This window comes from Cyprinus carpio, chromosome B19 (assembly GCF_018340385.1).
Source record: "Cyprinus carpio isolate SPL01 chromosome B19, ASM1834038v1, whole genome shotgun sequence".
Classification (NCBI taxonomy): domain Eukaryota; kingdom Metazoa; phylum Chordata; class Actinopteri; order Cypriniformes; family Cyprinidae; genus Cyprinus; species Cyprinus carpio.
The window spans coordinates 17,459,546-17,478,153 of NC_056615.1; the positions used below are offsets into that span (position 1 = coordinate 17,459,546).

Below are 18,608 nucleotides of genomic sequence, written 5' to 3' on the forward strand. Positions count from 1 at the left end.
CATAAACCGATTTCATTAGACATTATATGAACCAGGACTCTTGGACAGCAGGTCGGCAGAATTTTTTTTTCTTTTTTTATTTCTCTTTTTTCTCATGCTGCCTCATGCACATACACCCACTCACACTAACAAATTTAACATGATGTTTTCCTTGATTGCTAGCACACAAAATATGATTCTGTTGGCTCAAAATCCCAAACCATTACTTCAGTTTTCAAAACAGACACACATTCAGAAGACTTTTTTTTTCTTCACATTTTTACATTCTGAAAGGCACTCAATGTCTGTACGAAGCAAAGGTTAAACCATTTTGAAAGCTCAATGCAATGTTAATTTATTTGTCAATGATTTGGTGTACTTTATCAAATAGATTGAGTAGCAAAATTGTCAAAAAAAAAGTCAAAAGATGACATTGATTATCTGTCCAACAATTATTTTAATTTGTTTTGATGGAAGATAAAAAGTTTGGACTGAAGTGTTGGAATTAGGGATGAACCGAAATGAAAATTATTGGCCAAAGCTGAACACTTTTTTTTTTTTTAAACATTTTTTCCCCCATTTTGCCATTTTTTTTTTTTTTTTTTTTTTTTTTTTTTCACTATTGCATAAATTAAATAGCCAAAATGTGCTTTAAAATATTTACTTAACACTGAACATTTTTTAATATTCTAGCAGACATTATACCATTAAAACACAATTTAACTTAAAATGAATAATTTAGTAAAATAATAGTTTTGCCCAATTTTGAGACCCCCTTCTTGAATAAGACATGTGTATTTTTTTACCATACAAATAAATGCATCCTTGCTGAGCAAAAGAGAATTCTTTTAAAACATCAGAAAATATTACATATACCATTCTGAACACTGTGTGAATGTTATAATAAATGTTAATAGAGCTGTTGTAATTATTATCTTTATTGTCTTTTTTATTTTATTTTGCAGAACAACAGTAAAATTACAATAATAACATTTATTAATGATGATTGAGTTCTTGCTTTTTCTCAGCTTTTATTTTGGCAGAAACCCCGCAGCAAGACCTCAGTGCTTCCTTTTTGTTGACAAGAGCAGATTTATAAATGATTCTAATTATGAATTTGGGAAGATGTTTGTCGCACATATCGCATTGTCACATGCCACACAATTCATAAAAATGTTACTAAGCAACTGACGAATAACACTATTTCAATTCAGTTTGCCTTTGAGGAAAAACTGTCAACAGGGAAGGTAGTTGCAGTGTCCACATTACGCATGGCTTAGTTTAGGTAGTTATGTAATTTCGTTCTTTCTCTCTCTCCCTAGTCTGCAGTATCACCTGTACTCCGTGTCATCCTGCCCTCCCTCCTTGACTTTTATTCTCTTTATTCAGCTTCACGTTCATAGGGTACCAGTAGTAAGGAGGCTGTTGGGCCTCAGGGCTTCTAAATGATTGGCAGTAGAGAAATGGAGAGAGAGACCCTCTCCCTGTGCTTTGATTAAACTCCCTGAGATCTGTCCATTAGTGGATGGGCCTCTTCAGTGGATGTGTGGGCTGGTAGATATTGGGGTGCCACAGGAACCAGGGTTAGGACCTTTTCCTTTTCACTTCATGCGATGCCTGCACATTTTTCATTTCAGCCTCCTAAATGGTTTCGCCTTCCTCTTTCCTTACAACCTAAAATTTAAATGTGTGCAATCTTTCCATTCCTCCACACTAAACAATAAGATGGAAATCCCATATGACCCACTCCGTGGCTAAATTACTCATCAAAAGCATAGTCTTTTAACAGCGTTGAGCATTGAAAGGGTATCTTAGATCATATTTCCTATGCCATCATTGATTAATGTTTCCTTCAAGGTAAACAAGTTTGGCAGATCATTTCCTTGCTACAGGAAAATACACTCATTGGTTTAAACCATGGAACATTATTGGTCATAAAGCTCCTTTATTTGATCTAGTGATGAACCACAATGGACTTCTGCCCACGTTTGTACATTCCATATGTGCCTCAGGTGGTTTTAATTGGAAGCACTTGCTTCAGTGAATTTTAAATTAATGCAAGGTCTTTCAGAGATGAACTTTTCCTTGCCAAGGGCAAAGGTCAGTACAACACATCTGGGAAAGTCAATGAACTTTGACCTGATAGAGGCTAAAAAATCTAATTTTGAGTGCAAGCTTTGGTTAAATGGTTCATTTTTTTTGATTAGCATGAAGATTCATCAGCACTTCCATCTTGAGTTTCACAAAGGCTGCATCCAAAATGGCATACTTCTTTTGGATAAGTATTTTCAAAAAAGTATGTTCTATATAGTATGAATATTTGTAGTATAAGATGTTCTACATTTGTCATGTTACCTACCAGCATGAACTAGGGGTGTGACGAGACACTTATCCCACAAGACGAGACGCGAGACTGGGTTCACGAGGACGAGACGAGACAAGATTTTTAAAAACTTTTTTTAATGAAATCCTCAATGATGAAATATATAGGGAAAAATGGTATTTTATTCAACTGAAAATCACAAAATGCAAAAAAAATGTAGGTGCATTTTAAAATCAAATTGTACTTTATGAAATTAAACATCTATTTTAATAAATTTTATGCAGTTATAAACAACATATAAACACTACAAAAGGTTTTGCCACAAACTCTACTGACAGGCAAGTAATTGCACAAAATTATATAGTATACATAAAAATAAATAATAAACAACACAAATAATATCCCTTTAAAGTAGCAGTCAGTCAAGTTTATTATTTAGTAAAATGATTTCCACTTTAATTAAAAAATTAATTTTTCTCAACTCCTTTTTAATAGTATATACATTCTCACATCAATTTATTAAAAGTTTAACAAAAAATACATTTAGAACCCTATGAAATGTTTTATTTTTTCTCACCATATTATATTTTTTAGTGTACCAAATTCTGTGTTTTAGCATGTCTAACTATTTGAATGCATAACACAACTTAATTAAATTATTTAATTTTTTCTTAAAGTAGCCTTATTAATTTTTTCCCTCAGAAATTCTGTGTTGTTTATGTACATTTTTCTGGTTATCAAATGAAGGCATAAAACATTAATTTCATCATTTATCATTTAATTATTGAAAATTAAGCAAACTTTTTTGGCAAACAAAGGGGATTTACTATTAAAATTAAAACTTGGAAGAAATGTTGTGTGATTATTCCTTTAAAATTATGTTTGTTTCGTAGTAGTAGTAGTAGTAGTAGTAGTAGTAGTAGTAGTAGGAGTAGTAGGAGTAGTAGGAGTAGTAGGAGTAGTAGGAGTAGTAGTAGTAGGAGTAGTAGTAGTAGGAGTAGTAGTAGGAGTAGGAGTAGGAGTAGGAGTAGTAGTAGTAGTAGGAGTAGGAGTAGTAGTAGTAGTAGTAGTAGTAGTCTGTGTACATTGTATTGTCGTTATTTCAAAGCAGACTTTTATTTTGACGGGTTACCCTGAATACCTTTACAGTTCTGTGTATGTGATATGTCGCTAATTTTACTACTTTATGCTGTTCATGTGTTTACGCCCTCATTTAGCGAGACGGCAGACGCTGAAATCACCGCGAGCACCATGCGTGCTTCAGTGTGTGTGTAAACCGCGCGTCTGCGCAATTCATTAAAAGAGACAGGCAGAACATGCAGGATTCATATTGAAATCAACTTTTGCTTTATATTTACAGATACTAGTCTATATCATGATTTGATTTCAATGTAATGACCTACTTTTGGTTAATTGATTCAAAATTTGAGAAATTCCGTAAAATTCCACGTTAAACTGTGAATTCTGTTTTTTATGACTGGATAAAGACTTTACTGCATAATTTTCCCACTTATCATGCATCCACTTGCATAATGTGAACATAATATCTTGCATACCTTATATTACATACCACTGGTGAAAGGGCCAGTGTAATGCAAATATATCTGAAAGGTTTGCACGAGGATATCGTCACCTTCTCGCGAAACCAGTCAGATCTCGCGAGACACATCTGATCTCTTGAGATCTCGTCATACCCCTAGCGTGAACCATTTGCAAATCCTCTCCCCAGCCTCAATGGATAGTAAATTGTCCAGTGGATGTGCACTTCAAAATCTTGTAGGAAGTGCTTCTTGCCGTTCTACTTGGCATATGCATTCTGTATGCACATGTCCTTTTTTAATCATTTTAATCAAGTAATTTGATAGTTATGTGATCACAATGTAGCAATTGTATCCTAGATTGCACTATTTCACGTGGTAACTTTGGATAAAAAGTATGCCGTATTCAGCATTGGATGTAGTAAAAATTCCATTATACATCTAGACAATGAACTCTTATGCTGTTTTACTGCAAGAATCCCAAACATGTTTTATCCACAATGTGAGTAACAGTATTGTCATTTGATATTTTGGCTTCAGCACCCAAGTTTTTGATAGGTCGGTATGACTAAACTAACAAAAGTTTAGTCATACACAAGAAATTTTTAGCCATGCGGAGGTGTGATTCACTCCATGACAATTCCGTCTGTTCTTCCATTTCTAAGAAAACACAGAGTGCACAGAGGCCACAATCCAGAATAAGGCTTGTCTTTTTAATGGCCTCACTATAAATACGGGGACCGTGGCTAGATCAACAGGCCTGTGGAAAGAAGCAATAAGGGCCATCTAATTAAATCCAAACAAGCCATTCTGCACCTGATTTACATAATTAGTGGATTTTTCCCCCTTTTTTTGAAACAAGGCATTTGTGGATTAATATGCTCAAATTATCTACCTCACAGATAAGTAAATAAACAATCATGGAATAAATGAATCAAGACAATGCGAGACAGCTGAGCAATGAGATCTGACAGTTGTACAAATGATAACAAAAAGCCTCGACTTCAGACAGAAGAAGAGAAAGATAAGCGACATCTATTATGAGACCTTGGATTTATACTTTCATAGGATGTTGCTTGAAATTTCTGGTATATTAAATCTATATTTAGATTTAGATTTATTTTTTATTTATTTTGTATTATATTATGATAAGTAGAGAGTCTGTTCCAATCAGCGCTTAAAGGGACCCTGCAGAGCAGACGCCATTGTGACTGATATATTTCCCTGTCATCTATCCACTGAGCACACGTCGGTGAGGACAAGCTTTCTGTCCCGCCTGCCATACATTCATCCTTCCATCTTTCCGCAGTTTAACAGGCACAGACCTGTTATTCTAACTTATCGACTTGCCTGGCCGTATTCTTTTACAAGCCGCCCGGTTGTGCTGCCTATTGATTGATCAGCTGTCGAGAGTATGGATTTCTGCAGTTCCGTGATGTGCTGTATTGATGGATGGCCGGTGGGGCTCCGTTCTCTCTCGACCCCAGACCTTTCCGACTCTCTCTATCTGTCTCTCACACACACACCTTTGACTTGCCTTCATTCATCAATAGGATGGAGATCAATGTCTGTAGTAATAATGGAATGACGGAGGGGGTTGGGGAGAGTTAGACTGATGATATGATGAGAGGGTTTGGATGGATGTGATTTGGATGGATGTGTGTTAATTTGGAAGACTTTGGTTTGGCGTTGTCCTCTTATTTACAGTAGTTCTTATTTTTCACCTACACGCTTTACATTTTCAATCTTTTGGGGTTAGTAAGATTTTTAAATGTTTTGGAATGAAGTCTCTTATGCTCACCAAGGCTACATTAATTAGATACAGTAAAACAGTACTATTATGAAATATTGCAATTTAAAATAACTATTTTCTGTTTTAATAGGCCTACATTTCGAAATGTAATTTATTTCTGTGATGGCTGAATTTTCAGCCTTTATTTCTAGAAATCATTCTAATATGCTGATTTGCTGCTCTAAGATGACATTAAACAAATATTAGAAAATATACTGTCTTTATGTTGTTTGTACATTAATTTGAAGATTGAATGTGAAATTATTGCAATATAAAAATGTTTATTATAATTAATGTTAGGTGGGATTAATCATGCTTAATTTCAGAAAAATGTGCGATTTAATTAATTTTTTTAATCGATTGATAGCACTGATATTTTTATTGTTTGTATCCTTGCTGTACAATTATGTCTTAGATTTCCATTGTAGATACATTACATCAAGCCCTTTTTTAAAATTCTTATTTGTATTTTATTTAGTTAGTTAGTTTGCCAAATGGGGGGATATGCCAAAATATTTTTTTCTGATATTTAGCTTAGAATATTTCTTTATGCATACAAGTTTACACTAATTTATCAGTGTTTGTTTCTACAATTTAAATGCGAAGCAGTTGTAGTATCTCTGTGTATGTTCATGTCCCAGTGTAAGGGAAAATAACTCCTTTTAAACTGCCAGTCAAGATTAGCATCAGTGATGATGCTTAGGTTGATGACATAAGGCATTCTGAACATAAACCCACCCCTCAAACAGCCATGGGTGGGAGTGTGTGGATGTGTGAGTATGAGGACAACAGAGGAAAATTCAATCAACGTCCTCATAGTATCTTTAATGACGCCTCTGTAATCCGACATTTAGTGCGTTAGAGAGGAGGAGGAGAAGATACAAGGGCAGGGGAAGTCGTCGTTTTTGAGGATGAATGAATGAGACAGGTGGGAGTGCTGGAGAGAGGAACGGCCCTCCTCCTGTCAGGGGCGTGAAAGGGAGGTGATGTGGTAATGTGGCAAGAATCAGAGTCTAATTTGATCTAAAGTGGATTCCTAAATTGAGAGAGGGGGAAAGTCTTTCCCTCTCTCTTCCACTTATGTAACCACTCTTCCACATTTTTGACTCTGTTGATTATTAACAATGACAGAGAGAGAAGGAGATTTAGGGATGGGGGACGAGTTGTTCCCTTGCACTGTACCCCTTTCAAAGTACACTACTACAGTGTCTTTAGTAATGCAACAAGAAGAAAATTCTTGATTGGAACAGAACCTTTACATTAAAGACACTCAAATACTCTTAATGCTATTTAAAATTTGCAATTGTTTTTGAAAGATGTTTTTTGCTCACCATGGCTGCATTTATATGATCAAAAATAGTCAAATGTTTGAAATACAGTGAAACTGTAACATGGATATATATTGTTATCAGTATTAACAAAACAGTTGTTCTACTTAATATTTTTGTGGAAACATGATACTTTTTTCTTTTAGGATTGTTTTGATGAACATATAGCTCAAAAGAACAGCATTTTATTGAAATGGAAATCTTTTGTAACATTATAAACCTGTTTACTGTCATTTCTAGTCAATTTAATGCATCCTTGCCTAATAAATGTACTAATTAAAAAAAAAAGTGTGATTTATACATTTAAGTACTTAGTAATATTAATTAACTGTATGTCCTTACTATATGGTTAGGGTTAGGAATAGGACCAGGGTTACTTGCATGTACTTTACTTTATAACTAGTGCTGTCAAGTGATTAAAAAAAAAGTTTTTGTTTACTTTATATGAGTGTGTACTGTGTATATTTATTATGTATATATAAATACAAACACATGCATGAATATGTTTAAGAAAAATATGTTATGTTTATATATTACATATATTTATATAGAATATAAAATATAATATAAATATATAAATGTGTGTACGTGTAAATCAAAATATATACTTAATGTGTGTGTATTTATATACATAAAAATAAATACAGTACACATACATATATTATGTAAACAAAAACTTTTATTTAAATTGTTTGACGGCACTATTTATAACTAAATTACTATTATTGTTTTGATGCATTTCTCATCTTTATCATTAGCTTTGAGCAAAATTTTACTTGTGTCCACTAAGTTCCTCATAATCTCATGTTACAGTAATCTTAAACTCTCAAACGGTGCAGTAAACCATTCTGATGCCAGCCCCAACTGAATTAAACCCTCTTGACTTCATAAGGGGAAAATCCTGACCAACATGGACAGGAACACAAAGGGCTAGAGAGGGAGATGCTATACAGCGGCTACAGCTACAGAAATCCTAACTGCTGTGGCATAGTCGGAACAAGCATCCTGTTTTGCTCACAAACAAGCAGCTCTTGTCTGAATAAAACATTCTTTGGCACGACTTGGCCAGATGAAATGGAGGTACCAGCAATGATACGGCTCCAATTATTGAGGTGTGTCTGGAAGCTGCACTAAAACCATCCTCTCACTCAGAAAAGAGCTCTGGTTAACACAGAGGGCCAACCATGACATTTAAAAAAAAACACAGCAATCAGCACAAAGGTTAAGTGGGACAAGAGGTTGAGGAACAAGTGTGTGTGTGTGTGTGTGTGTTTGTGTGTGTGTGTGTGGTTCTGAGAACTTGTGGATGCTCAAGGGTTGTGCATGTGTGCTTTCTTATTATTGGTAGTAGTCAACCGCCTAACATCCACCTAAAACTCAATATTTCTTCGGAAGATGTAAAATTCTAGTTGTACAACATTTTTGCTAGTAGAACAGTTCTGTCACTTTGAATGTACATTAGTCAGAGCTGTCTGTTGTCTCTTTGATGCTTTCTAATCATTTTGACTTGGCTCACATCTCATAAGTTGTTATGTAAGCACATGCTCTGGCTGACAGCACTCTCCACTCTCTGGGAGTTGGTCACATGACCTGCCTGCTCTCAGACTAACCCTTATAGGCGACTGCTGTCTTCATTCGTGACGTGTTTCAAAATGAGGAATTATGGATTTGTGATGAACCTGGCTGTATAGGCAATTTTACTTGGGATAGCACTCAAAAAATTGTGTAAATGCATATTTTGCAGTATATAAAAATAAGGCTTAAATATAATGGTAAAATAAATTTTAAATTGGAGGGAAAATATACAGTATGCATGCCTCTCACTTATCATGAAACTCTATTTCAGCATTTTCTATATGTACTACTCCAAAGTTTGGGATTGGTAAGATTGTTTTTTTTATATTTTTGAAAGATGCTCATCAAGGCTGCATTTCTTTAACTACAGTAAAAATGTAAAAAAAAAATTGTACAACCTAAAAAAATTGTTTTCTATTTGAATATATTTTAAAATGTAATTTATTCCTGTGATGGCAAAGCTGAATTTTCAGCACTCATTATACTCATTATAAAGTCTTCAGTGTCACATGATCGTTCAGAAATCATTCTAATATGCTGATTTGCTGCTCAAGAACTTATTATTTTCAATATGAAAATCAATTGTGTGCTGCTTGTAGAAACAGTGATACATTTATGTAGGATTCTTTGTGAATAGAAAGTTCAAAAGAACAGCTTTTATTTGAAATGAAAATCTTTTGTAACATGATAAATATCTTTATTTTTGACTAATTTAATGTATCCTTGCATAATAAAAGTATTAATTTCTTAAAATAAATAAATTAATTAATTAATAAATATCCTTCTGACCCCAAACTTGAACTTGTTTTATGTTTGAAGAAAAAATAGTTAAATTTAGTTAAATTTTCTCAATTCACTCGCTATTGTCAGATGTGGCAGAATTTTGGATTCTTCATATGCCATCTCTCATACGGCTTCAGATGCTTCCCCAGCCCATATACAAAAGTAAAAATATGCCTTGCTTGATTCCAAATCATTTTCACAGAACGTGAAGCAAAGCAGCTTTCAAAGCTGTGCATGTCAGTCTTAAGTCATTTCATGACCGTTTAATGACCTCAAATCACTTGTTAAGCACATTAACTTATTTCTCTTCACTCTGACAGCTCAAAGGATCTAGTGGGTAGATGATGACGTTACAAGCGAGCCAATCTTCACCATTTAGGGAGACTGAATCAATAGGAAGCTGTCACTCACATCTCTGTCAGCACATGGACCTGCCATAACCGGACCCCACACGGTCACAGCCCATGACTCAAGCCATTCTCACTGACCAACCGCAGAAAATCTCTTGCACCTCGACTTCCGCTCAACCTCCTTTTCCTGAAAACAACATTTCATTTATGACTGCCTCCAAGCCTAGCGATGTCAAGATCATGTAAGAGCCAAGCAAGTTGGTTTTGGGAAGGATGTCATGTTGTGTTGGCTTGGAGGGGAGGTTGTTTTTAAAAGCGGGCGTTTGCAACCGTGACCCATTTCGAAATGATACCAAGCTGATTAGAAATACGAGCGAGAACGACTGAGAGGTCCTCATGAATACACCTCCCCCTGTGCGGAAACCCAGGCAAACAGCTGTTTTTATGATTCAGCTGCTTGTGTGCATACGTGCAAACGTTTCCATAGAACCCTAGAGAAAAGCGAGCACTCTTTAGACCCCAATAGCAGAGCTGAAAGTTTAATGAGGTCATAAAGGTCTGTGTGGGGCTTCAACTTAATGCGCTTTGCTGTTCGGTTGGCTTTAATGGCCACTAACGCACGCATGCACATAGAGAGTCCTTTAAAGTTTGTGTGTGTGTGTCTGTGTGTGCTTATTAGAGGGATAATATTTGGTCGATGAGTGTCTCACAGGTCTCTGGACTCTGATTGGTGCATTCTGAGCCTGCATGTGCTTTATGTATATGCAGATAAGCTTCATGGAAGCGAGTTTAACAACATGTGTCTAATCCCCTCTATTGAATTGTATGGTTCTCATATTATAATTCGTTCACTGGGATTTACATAAGTGTGTTGGGTTTGACAGGGAGATTAGTGACCTTGTGACATAAGCACATCCTTCAGTCAGTACTCTGTCTGACGTTCTCTTTGTTTGTGACCTCTCTTCAGAGGTTAATTTGGGTTTTTGGGGATAAGGGAATCATTCTGCTCCCAGGTTCTGCTAATGTCTAGAGGGAAGAATAGTGCTTAATGTAATGAAGGTTATTTGGGGTGAGTACATTCACTAAATAGAGACAGAATGTGTGTATTTTTGGAATCAAAAGCCCTGGAATGGTGTACCGGATCATTTCGGCTTGATTTAATGGAATAGTTCATGTTAAAATTAAAAAAAAATTGTTATTTACTCACCTTCATGTCATTCCAAACCTGTTTGAGTGACTTTCTTCTGTAGATCTGTAGATATAGTGAGTTGGGGACTGTGACTGTCAAATAGGATGTTTAGAGAACAACGACTTAAAAAAAAACACCAAATCTAATGCATGGCTTCAAATTATTTGGAATATAGCGCTTGAGTTTTATGACCTGTTTTATGACACTTTTATGCTACTTTTACGTTTTTTGGAAGCTTGAAAGCTCCATTAATTGCATGGAAGAGAGTGGATCTTCCATATTGTGATGTACATCAGAGTGAAACAGATTAATGAAAGAGAAAAATATGTAGGAGGGAGACTTGGATCTGTCGGTTGGATGGAGGAAAAGGGCAGCATACAAAATTATAAGAGAAGTCTGGCATACATCAAAATCTTCAACGGAAGATCGAGTTATGACATTTAAAAAGATACTAGTCCTTTTTTTTTTTTTTTTTTAATTAGAACATATGCATGGATAAATTGTTCACAATAAGATCAATCACATGCATTTAGAAAACAGACTTTATTAAGAGCACATTTTTAAATCTATCCTTTTGTGTTCCACAAAATGACATGAGGACAGTAAATGATTTTTAATTTTTGGGTGAACGATTCCTTCTGTTTCTTTTTTTCTGTTTTTCTGCCTCCCAGTCTGACCTCACTGTGTCTCTCTGACTGCATTGTGTTGTATAACTTAGTCTGGCACAGAGTCTCTTTCTACTTTTCTGTGTGTCTCTTGAAGGTCAGATCAGTAGGGGGCCCGTGTCAGCAGAAATCAAATGGCATCTTGTCCCCTAAAAGTGGAGAGACCAAGAAACAGCTGTTCTGAGGATGGAAAAAAAAAACCACTCAAAGCAACTGAAGCAAAGTCAGAACACTGAGAAATATATGTCTATGTTTACCACAGAAAACTTTGAAAACATAAAATAATCACACCTCAGTACGTTTTCTATGTTTTTTCCCCCATAATACCTGGCAGTAACCGCAAATCTACAAGGCTAAAAAATGCTCTGAGTCATGCTGTAAGATACAAGTGCTCTCGTGGCAGAAGTGCACAGTTCCTCTGAAGGAGCCTTCTGCAGCTCATCTGACTTGTTGTGAAGTGGCATTCAGACTAGACGTGATGTCAGAGCCGTGTGCATGTGTGAGAACAGAGTCTGTCAGCGGCGTACAGTGGTGGCATTTTGCTGGTCTCACGTGGCTTTGTGTTTGACAGCAGAGAGCCGAGCAAAGAGAAACAAGCATTTTGGTAGCAATAAATAATGAAAAATTCAGCGTCTGGAAACCCACCATGTTTAGCAAAATGAGGGCAGGTATGTGGCAGAATGTGGGCACTTTAAAACACTAACTAGGCAAACATATACTTCCATTCAAAAGTTTGGAGTCAAACTTATATGCTGTGCATAATTATATGCATAATGCTGAAGAAGTGAGTGTAATAGTTTTTTAGGAAGGTTTTTTTTTTTTTTTTTTTTTTTTTAACGAGGTTGTATTGTCTAATATATTTTTATCCTTTAGGCTTGTATTTTATTTCGGAGTATACAGTGCACAGCATAAATATAAATAATATATGTGTAATATATAAATATATGTTTGCCTAGTTAATGCACCCAAATATCTTTCATCATTTTGCAGAGCAATATTACAGTAGTACTGTTTTTCGATCATTTTTATGTTTAATATTAATAATTATTAATAAATTTAAGTAATAATATCTAACATATTAAAGAATGAGTTATGTTCAAAATCTATAAGAATAGAAAACTCATTTTTAAATTTGGAATAATATTTCACAGTATTTCTGCTTTACTGTGTTTTTGATCAAGTAAATGTAGCATTGGTGAGAATTCTTCTTGGAAAAAAAACTTTTCAAAAACTTAAAAAATTTCAGACCCCAAATTTTTGAATGGTGTGTAGTTCACTTTATGGTTGAAACTACAGAGAACATGTGCAACTTCTGCAGTGCACCCCTGCTCCTCCATAATTGCAAAAATAATGATTATTTCTAACTACAAATAGTGGACGATAGTTAGTCCTGCCGCAAACCCACACCATTGGTTGAGCTATTAGTTGACATGTTGGATTCTCAAACAAACCACAGCATCACAGAGCCATAGTGTTTTTACTCTTTGTAAATGTATTTGTCTTTGCACATTACTCTGGAAAAAGATACTTTAGCATCAAAAAATACATGTTTGCCCTTATAAATCTTCTTGTTTTGTACAGATTTAGGCAGTTTTTTAGGAATGAAAGGCTGTTGTGCTGTCCATGGTGCTGAATTGGTCCTACAGCCATGTCGCTGTCCAGGGTGCTAATACTGTGTTTCTTAGTACTGGGTGTTGTCTGTGGATCTGAATTATAGGCTTCGTCCCAACAAGCCTTGTCCAAGGTGCTGATTTAGAGCCCAGGCTCTATTTGTGTCAAGGGCATCCTTTTAAAATGTTTCAGTTTGCCCTAAATTAGTTTACACAGTCTTGTACTTGTACGAATTGCTGAATAACAACATTCAAGGGTTCACTGCTCATTTTAATTTAGTTTATAAGCAGAGTTTCACATTAGGGCTTTGTAATTGTAGAAATGCAGCAGAAATGACAAATGCCAATATGAATTTGCTTCACAGGCCTGTTGGGCTCTATTGCATCATGGTGGTGTTGTAAAACATTTATTTTCTCTTTAGAAAATTAATGTTTGAATGCTAAACCAGCACATTGTACCATAGACCGTATTCTCTGGCTAAAATCCATCAAGATTCTTGTGCTTTGCAAAGATGTCAAGCATTATCAGCTGATGACCAGTGCACTTCATTTCACTAAGTGCAGTTCTGCAGGTCTGTCAGTCCCCATTTGAGCTCTAATGCTCCTCTGATGCAGTCACCCTCCAGATCAACAGCCCGTCCTTTGGGACTGTGTGTTCATTATTATTGAACACTATTAGTTCTATGTGTTCTGACAGTGAGAAAGAAAATGCACAACAAATAATTGTGATTTAGTGATTCTGATACCTTATCAGTTCTTATATTGTTTCTCTCTTGATTTGTTTTTTCTTGCAGTTGTCTTGCTGAATTCTAAGGAGTCCCAGGCAGAGCTGGGTTGGACCTCATATCCTTCTAATGGGGTAAGACCTTCATGATTATTATCATTAGATCATCATAGATGTAGACTATACCATGGTTTTTGTTAAGTAGCACTAAGAGTATTATATAGTTTATTGTGGGGCTGAAACAATACATAAAACTGATAACAATTGATAATGAAAATAATTAACAACAAAGCGATTATGGAAAACATCCACCAGTCATGTCACTTTACAGTAATGAGTAACACTTTTGAAACTTTCTATGAAACGCATCTGAAACACAGCAGATGTCACAGTGTAAGCTTCTGCGGAAAGAAAATGCAAAACCAAGCCGAGTGCTTTTATATTAAGAGCTTTAAACTAATGAATAAACATAACGTTTGATGCGGGTTGAGTTTAATGTGTTATAGAAGTGTTTCCTCAGTGCATTCCCCACTTACTTTTTAACGTTTTTATCTTTATTCCTGTATTACATTTTGCATAATGCTGAAGAAGTGAGTGTAATAGTTTTTTAGGAAGGTTTTTTATTTTTTTTTATTTTTTTACGAGGTTGTATTGTCTAATATATTTTTATCCTTTAGGCTTGTATTTTATTTCTGAGTATACAGTGCACAGCATAAATGAGTACACCCCTCTGAATAAATATAAAAGATGTATTTTCTTAATGATCACTAATATAATTCATGGAAAGATGGCAAAATTTAAACATAATAAACATATACTTAATAAAAACAACAAAATATATGCCGATATTTTCTGTAAGATAAGTAAATTAGCCAGTTTTGTTTAAATGAAGGATTGCAGAAATGAGTACACCCGAGATTTAATTCAGAAAATATATTATATTCTAGTACTTAGCATATCCTCCAGAACTTATAGTATACTGCTCTGACCCTTCTTGGCACTGAGTGTACAAGTTCATGAGAAATTTTCACATCTGTCCTGTTTAACTCCTGGACGACCTCCTTAAATGCTCTGGTCTTTAATGGGGAGTTTTGCTCAGCTTATCTTTTCAGAATCCCCCACAGCTGCTCAAAAGTGTTAAGATTGAGTAAAATACATGTCCACTGAAGGATTTTCACCTTGGGAGAATGAATATATTCATTGTCATGCTGAAAAAACTGCCCAATAATGCAGTGAATGAGGGGAGGGTAGCATCTTCTGTTTCAAGTTTTTGTATTACATCACACATTAGTGTGTGAATTCATTCCAGCATTGATAAAGCTCAACTCCCTCGCACCTTCAGCACTCATTCATCCCTATATAAAAGCTTTACTACCACTGAACGTCACTGTGGGTAACAAGCACTTCTCACTGTACTCTTCCTCTAGCAACACCAGAACATTTTGGATGCTTTTGGATCCAAAATGATTGACTTGGTCAGTTGATACCAGAGTATGGATTCCCAGAAGTCTATATTTTGTAAATATGGGCCTTGGAAGAGGTTGAATGAGTTTATTTTGCTTTGGCTACAGTAGGTTATTCTAGTGGTGACAACAACCATGCATGTCACTTCTGCAGGCTGCGTCATACTCTGTGAGATAAAGTGTCACTCTTTTCATAGCTTTTGCCGGCTCTGGAGACACTTGCATGTTATTTCTCCTGCTCTTTTTCTAGCAAAAATTCACTCATCACTAAATGAACACTTAAAGTGAAGACCTGAGTATTTCAGGAGCCTTATCACAAGTCCATTGTTTTTGAATGTTGGTGCTACTTCTGCTATATTTTCACACTTAAAACAATAATTTGGAATTCCTCTTGTACCATTGTCCTCTTTTATGGTAAGAAATAAGTCACCTGGCAGTTCTCTCCCAAGTGGTTCCACTGCTGCCAGCATTAAGTCTGAGTAAGATTCATTGGGCTATATAACACTTTTAATTGTCAGAAAATTACTTGTCTTTAAAAGTTTTGGTTCAATATATTTACCTGTTGTTCAAAAATAGCCTTAAACCTTTTTTTGTTTTATTTAGTAACTTTCAGGAGGCTGTACTCATTTTTGCATCACAAAATTGTATCACTTGGATAAGAAAATCTTATTTTGCCGAATAATTTTTGCATTCTTCTTTGGTAGTTGATTAAGCAGGCTTGTTGGAACATTACATCTCCAAAGAACCCTAACATGTCTTCTAAGTAAAGAGTAATTGCTGAATTTGTGTTGAAGTTTTAGAGGGGGTGTACTCATTTATGCTGTGCACTGTATTCTTGTCTATTGTCTGTGTAATGATGTATGTAATTAGGTCGTTGTGTTCTAGCCATTGTGTTTCTACAAAAATGACCGGACAGTGTGTATGTGAGCACCATGAGTCCAAGACAAATTTCCCTGCAGGGACAATAAAGTGTCCTGTACTGAACTGAATTGAACAAACAGATGGAGCGCAACAGAATGGGAGCACAATAATAATTTTTTAATAAAATACAAAATAAAATAAAATAAGATTGGATTTTTTTTCATCCAGTTAATCGAGACAGATTAAACATTTATCAAAATAATTTTCAGCCCTAGTTCAATGGAAATAAATTTGCCAGCATATTAATTTTGCATTTGTAATATGTAAAATGTGAAGTATGAAATTATGAATTTCTTTAATTGAACAGTTTTTTTTATATATCTAAGAGTTCCCTGAGTCTCGACCCAAATTTAAATAAATAAACAAACAAATTTGAACTTGCTAGTAATAACCCAGACTCAGTATGAACTTGTTTATTCAGAAATGTGTGGTTTGTTAAAGAAAAATAATAAAATGTATGAATACTATAGATAGGTAAATAGATAAATAACAGAACCAGATTATTTTTATGACATTTGCTTACATTAATGGTTCTTGAATATCTCTAATCCTTGAATGTGGATGGAATACCACAGTGAATTCTAAAATACTCGCCTATTTTTCACACACAAAATTCAGATGCTTCTGTTGCAACACAACGGCTGTAAACCAGTGTAATCCAGTTCGTAAACTAATGACCTGCTGTGGTCTGGTTCTGTTTAATGAATTGGGCTAAACGACTCATAACCGATGAAGCCATTGGTCTAAAACTGATCACTTGCTGACTGAATCATTCAATGTGTTTACTGAATTAACATCTGACTCATACACTGAATTGCAAGTCATTGGTTTCAGTCATATCTGACTCGAAATTCACAATCAAGTGTTAATGTGTTATGATGTACTTGAGATTTGTGAGACATACATCAGTGTAGTTGCTGTTCATTGGTATTTTGGGCTAAACCCTGTACCCAATTTCTTTCTCCATCTCTCTCCTTCCCTACATCTTTACCTTTTACCGGTATATCTTGTTTCCTTCCTGCGTCTCGATTCCCCAGCTCTATTACTTACTCATCCCTGCTGTAATCCCAGTATGGACTGCTTTGCCCTCACCAGATAGACCCCATTTGTCTCTTGTCCTATCTTCCAGCTTACATCTTCTTCTCTCTTTCTCAATGCTAAACCACGTGCTAAAGATTACATGCATAGCTTGATTCATAGCTGAGATGAGCAGTAAGCCTTACAGAGGACGGCTCAGCTCAGGACGGACACGTTCCGTCATTCGAAACGTTATCTGTGAGGAAAAACGACTGCATTCTGGGGACTCGCTACAAGCTGTTATTTGTTTAGCTTGTTAAGTCTAGACCTGACAGCGATTAAATCCTCCGTTTCCTGCTCCCAGACATTGCCCACCACAGCTGCTTGGACGTACACACACACGTACATGCATACATGCTACGCAGGTTTGATCTCTCTGTGGTTTTCAACAGGATGCGTTGAAATTCACTGCCACTCATAGTCATGTCTGTGGAGAGACTCTGCCAAACTCAGATGCGGATTCAAACTGCTCAATTCCCTCAGAAACGAAGGATCTTCATTACACTGCAATTAATTGTGAAAACACTGTGAGAGTGTTCGTCTTCAGAGGCTCATTATAATCTCTCTACAAGACAATGAGCTTGTTTGTGGTGCTGATTGAAGATGCTTTAGTCTTAATATATTCTGTGTTTGATATACTGTAACTGATTTGGCACTAAGCTTTATAAACGGTACACACTAAAAATGTATATGCCAACATGATGCTCTTATTTACATATAGACAATGATGTGTACATATGTTTACTCTTTGTAATAATTATGCCTATAAAGCTGCAGTAAGTTCCTAATTTACATCTTTGTGTATATAGATATCCCCCCAAAATATCCCCTTTCTAGGCATTTAATGTTCCACAGGTAGTGTAAAAAAAAAAAAATATATATATATATATATATAAATTCATTTCATTTCTCACCAATGTTTATCGATAAAGGCCAACATCTTTTGCAATGTATATTATGATCTGAGACCATGATTTTTAAAGCATAGTCAAAAGTACAGTCCATGGAAAGAATATTTTTTTTTATTTAAATTGTTTTTTTTAATCATTTGGCATTTCACAATAATAAAATAGATAAATAGACAAAAAAGAGACTGTCTTCTCTTCATTCTTAAGGCACAATGAAAAAGTTAAATTAATTTTATATTATTTAATTTCATATTTAATTTTCACCAGTTTTCACCAATGTCAATAGATAAAAGACCATGATTTTTAAAGCACAGCCAAAAAGTTGGTACATTACACAAATGTTAAAATGTTTTATTTTATTAAAAATCTTTATTCTATTCTAT

General features: G+C 35.2%; 1 protein-coding gene across 2 annotated transcripts in view; it reads left to right on the forward strand.

The window, feature by feature from the left end:
- LOC109075309 (ephrin type-A receptor 7-like) overlaps window positions 1–18,608 on the forward strand; it is a 129,422-nt gene that overhangs the window by 13,338 nt on the left and 97,476 nt on the right. For both annotated transcript variants that reach the window (XM_042746090.1, XM_042746091.1), the window contains exon 2: window positions 13,927–13,991. In XM_042746090.1, the coding sequence (XP_042602024.1) occupies window positions 13,927–13,991 (65 nt within the window). The remainder of the gene's footprint in view (window positions 1–13,926; window positions 13,992–18,608) is intronic.